Consider the following 11,875-nt stretch of genomic DNA (forward strand, 5'->3'; position numbering starts at 1 on the left):
GTAGGGTGGATGAGAACTAGCCTGGGTGGATTTATCCCGGGAGAAATCTCCCTGCATGGGCCTTGGGGTGGAACGGTCAGATCTGGGGTGCCCATGGAGTGGGTCGAGGGTGCCACATAGCAGGAGGGTTTCGGCGCAGGGGCGGTGACAATGGGATGATCACAGCTCCCCCCGCCATGCAGAGCCATCTCCCAGGCAAGGTGGCTCCAGGCCCCGGCAGCGCAGGGTCCTGCTGTCTCTGGGGTCCCGCAGCAGAAAGTTCGGAGGAAGCAGCCAGCCCAGCCCGCTTCCTGCTCAGGAGCCCTTGCAGGGCTTTAAGCTGGCAGTGATGGCCGTGGGGGGCGAGGGGCTGGGCCCCTTCAGCCGCAGCCGCAGGGTTATCCTGATGACCAGCCGCTCCAGGAGCAGGGCGCCCAGGAACCAGAAGGGGGCGTACTCCAGCGTCACCACCCCCCGCAGGTGCCAGCGGAAGTGGCTGTAGTCCCAGGGGCAGGCGTCGAAGCAGCGCAGGAGGGACCCGGTGCTGAACTCCCACAGGTAGATCCAGAGCGTGTAGCACAGGCAGCGTTTCGGCAGGCTGCAGCGGCCCCGCAGCCGCAGGTACAGCTGCTCCTCCACCACGCCAGCCGTCCCATAGATGAACAGGGCCCAGATGCTGGTGACGCCCCGGAACCTCCAGTCCTGCTCGTCCGCGAAGGCCCAGGCGGCCGTGAACATCACCTCGCAGACGTAGCCGTGGATGGCGTAGATGTACCAGCGCGTCGGGAGGCTGAGGGGATCGGCGTGGCTGCCCATGGCGCTGGATCTGTGGGCCGTGGTGCACGGAGAGAGGGCGCGTTAGTGGGCAGCACCGCGGGGGGCGCAGCAGGAGAAGTTGGCCCCACGTGGTCTCTGGCCACTGGCGAAGCAGGTACAAACCTGCAAAGCCGTCGGGAGCAAGGGAAGGGTAAAAGCCAGAGCCCAGCTTGGCAGCCGCACAGGCAGGGTGCCAGGAGCCAGCGCGCCGCAGCAGGGGCTGGGATGTGGGCCATGCTTATGGGGCCAGGAAGGCCAGGAGTGCCTGGCACTTTGCTACCCCGGCAGGCCTGCCAATGGGGGGAGGATAAAGGGGGCAGTTGCCCCCAGGCTCCAGCTTATCAAAGGGGCTCACAACTCCAGCCGCCACCGCTGCCCCTTTGAAATGCCATGGCAGGGCGGCTCTGGCAGCGCGTGACTCTGAGGGGAGGGGCCAGCACCATGAGCCCAGTGGCGCTAAGGGCGAAATGACCTAGGTCCTGCCCCTTCTGCCCTTAGCCCTGCCCTCTCCACCCTTGGCTAAGCCCCCTCAGCCTTGGCCATGCCCCCTGCACCCTTGGCCATGCCCATTCCAGGGGCTCAGAGCTAGGCCCCTTCCCACCTTGCTGTGGGGCCCACAGTGGCTGGTGGCCCTGCCACCCCCCGACATTAGCGGGGAAAAGTGGGGGTCACTCCCCCACTGCTACCTCTACCTCCCAGCCTCACTGTCTCCATTGGCAAATTCCGTAGGTGGCCCCAAGCCACCCCCCAACCCCCAGACTCCCAGCCGCTCCCCCTCGCGTGCCCGCTGTAGCTCTGCTCAGCCCTCCGCACGTACGTGCGCTTGTCGAGAGCGTGAGGCTCAAAGCCCAGCAGGGCCAAGGGCAGGCAGCAGGAATCCTGCCAGCAATGGTGGAGAAGAACCGTCTCCCTGCACACCCTGTAGCTGCCTCCCCCACCTGCTAGACCTCAGCTGGGCGGGTGCACATCTGGAACGCTGCAGGGGTGCTGCTGTACTGGGGCAGTGTGGATGCAACCATCACTGGTGGGGCGGGGTTCCCGTCGCTGGGCAGACCCATTGCCCTGAGGGGAGGGGGTAAGTTGAGGGCGAAGGCAGCAGGGGGTCAGGACGGTGTACCTGGAGCTCTCGGAAGGGGGAGCAGGGCTTGGATTTTTCATGCCCCCTCCCGAGTGCCCCAGCGCCCTGGGGGGGTGTGGCAGAGAACAGCTACAGGCAGTGTGCACTGGCCACGCCCCCAAGTTGCCCCCTCTGAGCTCCGGGGGGGGGGGGGGGCAGAGAATAGCAACAATGCAGTGGGCTCTGATCTTGCCTCTGAGCTGCCCTCTATGGGCCCTGGGGGGCAGAGGGGAAAACAGCTATAGCACAGAGAACTCCAGCCACACCCCTGAACCATGCCCTGGCCCATAGGCCGGGAGGAGGTGGGGATGAAATAACGGGCCTAACACAGCAGGTGCTGGCCACACCCCATATCTGCCCCCTGTGGGTCACTGGGGTAGCAAATAGCCACAGGTTAGAATCATAGAATGCTCGGACTGGAAGGGTCCTTGACAGGCCATCGAGTCCAGCTCCCTGCTCTCATGGCAGGACCAGGTACTGTCTAGACCATCCCTGATAGACACTTATCTAACCTGCTCTTAAATAGCTCCAGAGATGGAGATTCCACAACCTCCCTGGGCAATTTATTCCAGTGTTTGACCACCCTGACAGTTAGAAACTTTTTCCTAATGTCCAACCTAAACCTCCCTTGCTGCAGTTTAAGCCCATTGCCTCTTGTCCTGTCCTCAGAGGCCAAGAAGAGCACGTTTTCTCCCTCCTCCTTGTGACACCCTTTGATTCTTGAAAACCGCTGTCGTGTGCCCGCTCCATCTTCCTTCTTCCAAACTAAACAAGCCCAATTCTTTCAGCCTTTCTTCATAGGTCACGTTCTCTAGACCTTTGATCGTTCCTGTTGCTCTTTTCTGGACCCTTTCCAATTTCTCCACATCTTTCTTGAAGGCGGTGTCCAGAACTGGACACAAGATTCCAAATGAGGCCCAACCAGCGCAGAGTAGAGCGGAAGAATGACTTCTCATGTCTTGCACGGTGCACTCTGCCCCCAATCTGCGCCTATTGGCTCTGGGGGCAGAGAATAGCTACAGGGTTATGTGCGCCAGCCACACCCCTGATCCCCCCACCCCCGTGGGTCTGGGAGGCAGAGAATAGCCCATGGCGCTGTGTGCTTGGGCCGTGCCCCCAAGCTGCCCCAGCCGCTGCAGCCCTTGCTGCACTCCCACAGCAGTTGCCTCCTCCTGGGGAGGCACTGGGAGTCCGGTTCCCACCCCAGACCTGCAGGGCTGAGGCAGGGTCTGTTCGTGTTGGCAGTCGGGCCCATTGACTTCCACCAAGTGTCAGGGAGCCCCGGTGGCTCAGCAGCAAGAGAGCAAGGAGCAAAAATTGGGTCCCCTCCGTCCGTCCGTGAGGAATGTCCCCATCTCCAATTGTCACCAGACGGGTGGATCTGTCCCAGAGACCAGGTGACTCTCAGGGGCAGCCCCCTGGAAGTGCACCAGGTCAACAGCTCCTACTGGCAGGAGCAGACCGGCAGCGGGCAGGACGAGCCAAAATCAACAGCCTCAGTGAAGGAATGGCCCTGAGCAAAATCCTGAGGGCGTCGTGTTTTCATGAACGGTCTGGCTGGGATTCTGGCCCCAGGTGCCCAGTGAATCCCAAGCAGGCATGGTTGCCAGGAGCAGAGGTGTAGCCAGGGCAGACGCGCGGGGGTGCACAGGGGATCACATGCACCCCCAGCATCCACTCCTCCCCCTGCACTCACCATGGGGGTGGCACTGCTTCCAGTGAGTGTGGGGGGCAGTCCCTCCCACCCCCCTCCGCCGGAGCGGTGTGTCCCAAGAGCCGTAGCTGCCAGCATGCTCTCCAAGGGCAAGTCATTCCGACCAACCTGATTGCCTTCTATGACGAGGTTTGGGGCTGAGCGGGGTTAAGCCTGTGGATGGGAGGCAGGTTTGGGGCTCAGAGGGGTTAGCCCTGGGGTTTGAGGGAGCAGGTTTGGGGCTGAGAGGGAGTTAAGCCCTACATAAGACTATTATTAGGGTTCTGCAAAATTCTAAATCCCCCCCATCACCCCAAAATCTTCCCAGCTTGCTCTCTGTCCAAAGAGGAATATGCTGTGGGATATTATTTCAATCCAAATCCCACCTTTGTGCTACAGAAAAGATTTTACCCCATTGTGTAAAGTATCCCCAAGTCCTTTCTTTTCCTCTGTAAAAGGCGTCATAAGAAGCGTATATTTCACTTGGTTTGGAGGCTGAGAGATGGGGTGAAAGGAACAGGGCTGGTGGTGGTGAAATAATTACTTCTATTTTAATTCTATTACTGCTGTGCCTGGGGGTGCTAGTCAAATCAGGACCTCGCTGTGCTAGCTGCTGCGCATACAAGAGAATAAGAGACAGTCCTTGAAGAACAACTATGTAGACAAAGAAAGGATTACTCCTCCCATTTTACAGAGGGCAAAACTGAGGCATTCTACAGGCTGAGAGAAATCATGCCAAAAGCAAAAGCCCCTGTAAGAAGCCCTCCCCATGGATCCCAGCTGGCAGACTTCCTGCCTCTCCTTGTATTCTAAGAGGCAGGTGGGCTCTCTACTTTCCGTTCATTCACAGATTCTGGAGGCCATAGAGGACCCCAGTGACCATTTAGTCTGCCCTCCCCCCGCCCCCAGAACACAAGCCAGACATCTCCCCGCAGATCGTTCCTAGAGCAGATCTGTCAGACGAACATCCCTCTCCGCCCTGGGTCAATTGTTCCAACGGTTAATTGTTTTCATGACTAAAAATGTACCTCTTATTTAATAGCACTGAAACTGGAAGGGACCTTAAGAGGTCATCAAGATCAGTCCCCTGTCCTCACAGCAGGCCCATGCATCATCTAGATCCGGGGTGGGGCGGGGGGCTGCCCCTTGGGAGGGCATGAAATTTCATAACGATCGGCTGCTGGGTCTGAGGGTTATCAAGCTGGGTTTGCTCACCCCCGTCTAGACCATCCCCAACAGGTGTTTGTCTAACCTGCTCTTAACCATCTCAAGTGACAGAGTTTCCACCACCTCCCTAGGCAATTTATTTATTGCCTAACCACCCTGCCAGGAAGGTTTTCCTCATGTCCAGCCTACACCTCCCCTGCTGCAATTAAAACTCGTTGCTTCTTTTCCTATCCTCAGAGCCGAAGGAGAATAGTTTTTCTCCCTCCTCTTTGTAACACCCTTTTAGGTACTTGAAAGCTGTTCTTGTGTCTTCTCCCGTTTGAATTTATCCAGCTTCAGCTCTCAGCCATAGGATCATCTTCCTCTGCTAGGATTAAACATTTGGTCCTCATAGAGGTGTTAGTAGTTGGAACCCAGTCCCCCATCACCTCCTCTTTGCTAAGTTAAGCAGATTGAGCTCCTGCTGCTGTCGGGCAGGTTTCTAACCCTTTGATCATTCTTGTGGCTCTTCTCTGGCCTCTCTCCAGTTTCTCAACATTGTCTTGCAACTGGGCCTGTTTCCCTTCTGATGCTGGAGCGAGTCAGAAATAACACCCCAGGGCCAGATTATGGCCAGTGTTCTCTCTAAGACGAGCACTTGGGTAGCTACCCCAGAGTGATTCAGGGGTACCCCTCCCCCTCACAGCTGATTAGCTGAGCACCTATGGCCACCAGCCTGTGTGTCTATTGGTGATGCACATCGGCACACATCTTGGTGCACAGAACAAAATTTATTCCGCCCACAGATGGAAAAAATTAGAGGGACTCCTGGCCACAGCAGCCAGTGCCTCTTCTGGGTCTGCCCCCTTCTTCTGCTATCTTGTCCCATTTCTCTAACCCACTTCCAAAGGCAGGATGTTGTAGCCTTATGCAACGGAAGGTACATGCTATACCCTTTCTGACTCACAGAATGCAACAGTCTTGTGCCTTCATTAAAGATGCATTAATCAGTCTACGCTTGTTATTTACGTTCAGACAGGATAGAGCAGAAGGGTCCATGGCCTCATAAGCTGTGCAGATGTGTGGGCTGCTCAGAAGAGATTTTTCTTCCCTTTCTACAGGAGTGCACATCTGTACACACCTCAGTGCCTGTAAAAATTATTCCGCACATGGATGGGAGAAGATTAGCGGGAACCTCCTGTCGCCCTTTCACCTTTAGGATTGCTTTTTGAAAAACATGTACCCTGTGTTAGAATGGTTTTTGTATTACAAAAATATCGGTAGTCATAGTACAGGTTGAACCTCTCTCGTCCGGCACCCTTGGGACCTGACTGGTGCCGAAGGAGAGAACTTGCTGAATCACAGGAGGTCAGTATTGTCTCGCAGCATTACCAACCCTTCCACTGCTTAACGGGCTCTGACTTTGAAGATGTTTAGGGGTAAATTACAGCTAGACAACTGCCCAGAACACTGAGAGCCAGGACTGGTGACTGGAAACAAACTTTATAGGAATGCAGGAAACTTGGCCACACCCATGGGAAGTGGTTGTCAGGCTAACTAAAATCATGCTGGATTACAGATGTTGCCGGATCAGGGAGTTCAGCCAGCTGTTACTCTAATCCAGGGATTCCCAACCTGTGGGTTGGGACACAAACATGTGTTGCTATTAGGTTTTCTAAGGGTTGCTGGCTGGGTGGCTCTGAATTGCGTATAGCTCCTTCAGGTGCCATTTGTGGCTGCTGCCGCCGCTCACTCCTCCAGCTTCCTGCCCCTGCCCTGCCGCACTTAATTGGTTTAACAGCTTGCAGGAGGGATCCGGCCATTAAACCAATTAAACTGAGTTCCATTTCAGCGCAGCAGGGCAGGGAACTGCCAGTGTTGCAGGCAGGAGAAGGGAGTAGGAGGGCTGGGGGCGAGGATCCGTGCAGAAGAGGCCGTGGCGGCCCAGCAAAGGAGCAGCCCCAGCAGTGTGCAGAGCTCATGTGAGGGGGTGGCATTTTGGGGCTGGGAGGGTTTTAAACCAGGGAGCGGGGGGGTTTGCATTTTTCCAGGGAAGCACTCCCCCCACCCCCATTTTGAATTGCCTTGGGTCACAAAGTCGTACTGAATGGTCAAAACGGGTCCCCGCCTCGAAAACATTGGGAACCGCTGCTCTGATCTCTGGTACAAAGGGATTGTACTGAGCCTGTCTTCACAAAAGCATGATGTCATCTTTGTGTGGGTATGGGATGGGTGTATTTAAAGAAAGAACAACAAGAAGTCCTGTGGCAACTTATAGACTAGCAGATATTTTGGAACAAAAACAGAGTCCAGTAGCACTTTAAAGACTAACAAAATAATTTATTAGGTGATGAGCTTTCGTGGGACAGACCCACTTCTTTTTCTGTCCCAGTAAACCTCGTCACCTAATAAATTATTTTACGTAGTTGATGGATCTCCACTCCAAATGGCTAAATGTAGAGCCTTGATCCATCCGCTACATGAAACAACTCACCCAGATCCAGACAGACATCATCTTTCTCTCCAAATGCGAGAAAATGGACATTGCACCCAAGGGACTGACAGTGAAAAACCCCATTACAATCAACGTACGACACCCCCCCACAGCGAGCATCTATGCCGCACGCTCGCTAAGAAACTGTGGAACCACTTGATCAAAATTCTTTACAGTAAACAAAAGGTGATTAAAAATGAACTCTCTGAACTTGAAATTCTCACCAACAATAAGGCATCCATCTGTAGTACCCAGAGGTACTGAGACCTCATCTGGGGGTGAGTGAAGTCTCTGCTCTATAGCCTCTGCTGAGAGCCAGGGGGCTTTTAGCGCCTGTGGTAGAGTGCAGGGCTTTAGACCCTATACTCGCAGGTTCTATCCCTAGTGCCAGCAACCCCGGGTCTGTCAGTGTTACAACTGGTGCATTGGCTGGGAAGAACTGCTGGAAGGTCTCGGAAGCTCAAGACATGCTTCCTCAGCCCAGGGAAGCATGTAGGACCCAGAGGTACTGAGACCTCATCCAGGGTGAGCACAACCCAGGTCTGTCAGTGTTACACATGCAAGACCCCACAGAACAAGGCTTTACTTGTACTAGCCAATAAATTATTTTGTTAGCCTTTAAGGTGCTACGTGACTGCGTTTTCGTCTGTATTCTATCACAACAAACACGGCTGTCTCTCTGTGCCTGTTCAGCTATTTTGGAGCACGAGCTTTCATGGGCAAAGACCCGCTTTGTCAGATGCAAAGAGAGAAAAGCCTGAAGACCATCACAGCATCCGGGCAGCCAGAGGAGGGGGTGGAAGCCCTGGAGGACTAAGCCACTATCAGGCACAGCCGTTGTATTTGATGACTGAGGAGAGGTAGATGAAGGACCCTGTAGTTAGATGCCAGCACTCCCAAGCTGTGACTTTAGCAAATCCCATCCAGAGCAAGGTGGGGCCACACCCAGAAAAGTTGTCAGCAGAGGGATGTTAAAGCATGAAAACAACCACCAGACAAACAAGTGTTGCAACGTGATTAATTACACTGTTACCTCCATACTCTGGGTGTACCTAATTAGGTGGTACAGATCTTGGAAGAGGGAGGAGGAAACAGCTGTGGGGTGTGACAGTACGGTGACACCCTCTTCGGGAAGCTTTTCTCTGCTGCACCTATAGCGGCAGGGGGACAGTGCCTGCGAGAAGGAGGGGATGTGGAGGGCCAGGTCAGCATCCTACCCTCCTTCCGCTCATGCTCTCCCTGGCTTGGCAAAATCTTTAATCCAGCAGACCCCGTTTCCCAGGGTTGCTGGACTGAAGAAGTTTGAGTTTGTGCAACAAAATGCAGCAAAATTAGGGTGGCCGTCCATCCCGTATGGGGCGGGATGGTCCCGTATGTGGGGTGCCAAAAAGGCGTCCCAACTTATTTTTTAAAAGGGATGAATTGTCCCATATTTGGGCCGTCCCCCAGCCCCCACAACCTTTTCTGCCAGCAGCTGCAAATGGTCTGGTAAAACATGTAAGCCCTGTAGGAAATGTAACTCACAAATCATTGATTTTGCTGTGATCTGAGCTCAGCACCGCATGCCTCAGCTCAAAACTGCCCTCTCGGATCCTGCCAGTGGGCTGGAGGGAAGCGCTGTCCTTCATAACCCTTTGAACTGCTGAGACAGCTGTCCAGAGGCCGGATGATGCCAAAGCAGGACTCTGAGAGCCGAACTGAGCACCCTCCAACTCATCACACGAGAAGCCATGAAAACAGCTGGGTGACTGGCAACAACTAACCTGGGCTGGACTGGAATTAGCAGCCAGCTCCCCAGCCTGCAGCCAGATTAGAACTAGAATCCCTGCCTAGAGCAGTGGTACCCAAACTGGGGTACATAAGACTATCGCAGAGGTCCATGGGAAAAAAAAAATAGATAAATAGAAATTATCATAGAAAATAAGTTTTAAATAAATTACAAAAGTTACAATCAATTATTACTTTCTAATGAAATGTTCTCCAATAACGCGATGAATCACTGTCCAAAAATCTGTCGTGGTTTTTCATGTAATGAAATGTACGTAGCAGCTAGAATTGGCTTTGAGAGGGGCATGCATATGGTTTGGGGGAAATGATTAGTGAAAAGGTTGGGAACCACTGCCCTAGAGCAAAGGCCCACAAACTGAGGGGCAGGCCCCTTTGGGGGGGGCATGAAATTTCATAAGGGGGGGTGCAGCAAGATCGGGTGCTGGATCTCAGGCTCATCCATCTCATTCAATGTGTTGCAATACGTTACTGTTTTTATGAATTTGCAGAGGTGGAAAAAGTACCCCAAAAGTTACTTGAGTAAAAGTACAGGTGCTGGGAGGGGAATATACTTAAGTACAAGTCATCGGTGTCCCACTGGACAACTACTTGAGTAAAACACCTACAGCCCATCTTTATTGTGCTCAAATATCCAGTACTTTTTCCACCTCTGCGTAGGTGTTTTCACATTTCTGTCCTGATGAATAAAGTTTTCACATTCCACGGACTTATTTTCTCACACGTGCCAAAAGGGTTTTTTTTCCCATATGAACATAACCGATATTTCCATCGGTTTGGATGACATCAGATAGGTGGCGAGGGGCAGGGGTGGGGGCTCTGCTAACTGCAGAGACAAAAAGTGAGGCCCTGGTGTAAAAAGTTTGCTCACCCCTGCCCTAGAGGAAAAAGGTTCAATTCCACACCCCAGGAGCCAGCCAGACCCATCATGGGTCCAGATGGGAGACAGCACCCTGTAGAGGGGAAATACCAAGTATCACATCCCCACCCCCCAAGCCATCCTGTCTCCCCCAGTCGGCTGGCTCTGGATGGAAGCTGGCACCATCTGGAAGGGAAAGGTCCCCTGCCCCACACTGCAGCTGCCTTAGCCAGCCAGTCAGTCCCACCCACCCGGGGCTGGATGGAAGCTAGCCCTGTCCAGAGGAGAAAGGTCCCATCCATCCTTAGCCAGCCCCCTGCCCTGGGATGGTTGCTGGAGGAGAAAAGCAGCAAGCCCTGTTCTGACCCAGCTCAGCTAAGCTCCACCAGCTGGCGCAGAGAGTGGGGGATGGTCCCTTGGAACTCACCTCCTGCCATTGCGGGCTGGCAAGGGCTACTGAGGGCTTTCAAAGGACCAAGGAAGGAACAGGAGTCCTTGTAGAGAGCATCCCACTGGTCCTTCACATTCAAGTGTGGGCTGTAGTGTCGCCAGTGTTGGGCAGGGCTCAGGGGAAAGCTAGCCAAGTTCTCCCTTCTGTCCTGCCTTGTGCTCCCTGGCTCTCAGGACTTTTCTCCAGCAGCCTCTGATTCCGGCTACTTCAATCTGGGGAGCTGTGTCCCTCCGTAGGGGAGGGGGCTTCAGTCCCTCCTTCCAGGGGGCCCCCGGAGGAGCTCAGCACCCGAGAGGCTTGTGAAGCTTTGGTCCAAAGGAACACCCAAGTGGGGGAGCAGTGCTTTCCTGTCTAACCTGCCTTCTTCAGGAGACTTCGCAAAGAGCAGTTTGCATGGCACATGACCCTGCAAGAAGCGGATTTCGCAGATAGGGAAACTGAGGCACAAAAAGGTGTTCCCTGGGAGCCCTCAAACGGTTACCCCTTGTTGTGGCAGCTAAGCGCCCAGTTAAGCAATTTGCCCCATCCTACCTCCTACAGCCACACAGTGAATCTCAGCACAGCTAGGAATACAACTCAGGAGTCCTGACAGGCCCCTGCCTTCTCTAACCACTAGGCACCACTGCCCTCCCACAGTTGGGAAGAGCATGCCAGCACTTGGCACTTTCTCCAGAGACAATGGTCCCATTTCCCTGTCTCCACCATCCCGGTACTGTTACCTACACCTGTACCAAGTGGGTGCCCAAGGCTGCTGCTCACACTTGGCACAGAGGAATCACACCTGGCTGGAATCACACCTGGATTTGCAGCAAGGAGTCAGATTCCCTGCACTGGCCAGAGGGTTTCCCAAAGGGCCTGTGTGGCAAGTTGCCCTTGGGGGTAAAATGGCACCATACTCTGAAGCAGGGGAAAAAATAAAACTGTGATCAGGACTCAGCTGCCAGCCCACCGTGGGCACCTGCCCCTGAGCCAGGCTGTTGAATGCTGAAGTGCAGTTGGGCTTTGCCACAGGTCCAGATGCAGCAGTGGTACCAGCCTGAGCGAGCCAACAGGGGTGCCCCCCGCATCTGGTTATGGGGGTAGGGGCCTGACGGGACACAACGACCAGGCGCTGGAATGGGTCCATCTCCTTGGGATGGGAAGGAGGCGAATCCCTGGGCACGGGGCCCCCCCCAGTGTGGCATGCATGCACCCCTGCCATTCTCCCTGCCAATTGCCCCTTGCCAGGAGCAGGCTGTCCCCTGCTGCTTCTCTGGGGTGTCCCTTAATCCAGCTGCACCCTGTGCCCCAGCCCTTGGCCTAGCTCTGTCCTCGCCAGAGGACGCTGCCCCCAGCCTTGTGCCCAGAGCAACTCCTGGGTCCATGGAGACCCCCCTGCCAGGGGCACAATGTGAGCCTGTCCACCTGCCCCATGGAAGGGCACAGCCCCCCGCCCCCCGGTGCCCCACGGAAGGGCACAGCCCCATGCCCCCGGGTGCCCCACGGAAGGGCACAGCCCCCCGGTGCCCCATGGAAGGGCACAGCCCCATGCCCCC

At 54.9% G+C, this 11,875-nt stretch overlaps 1 protein-coding gene across 1 annotated transcript; it reads right to left on the bottom strand.

Moving 5' to 3' along the window:
- Positions 1 to 294: 294 nt before the first annotated feature.
- Positions 295 to 795, bottom strand: LOC142025294 (transmembrane protein 229B-like). The gene has a single exon (XM_075017918.1). The coding sequence runs from the start codon at positions 793 to 795 to the stop codon at positions 295 to 297; it is 501 nt and encodes a 166-aa protein (XP_074874019.1).
- Between the last annotated feature and the right edge of the window lie 11,080 nt (positions 796 to 11,875).

This window comes from Carettochelys insculpta, chromosome 22 (genome assembly GCF_033958435.1).
Source record: "Carettochelys insculpta isolate YL-2023 chromosome 22, ASM3395843v1, whole genome shotgun sequence".
Taxonomy (NCBI): Eukaryota; Metazoa; Chordata; order Testudines; family Carettochelyidae; genus Carettochelys; species Carettochelys insculpta.

What these genes read in the sequence shown, in the direction of transcription:
- LOC142025294 (XM_075017918.1), bottom strand. Translation starts at nt 795, where the DNA reads ATGGGCAGCCACGCCGATCCCCTCAGCCTCCCGACGCGCTGGTACATC.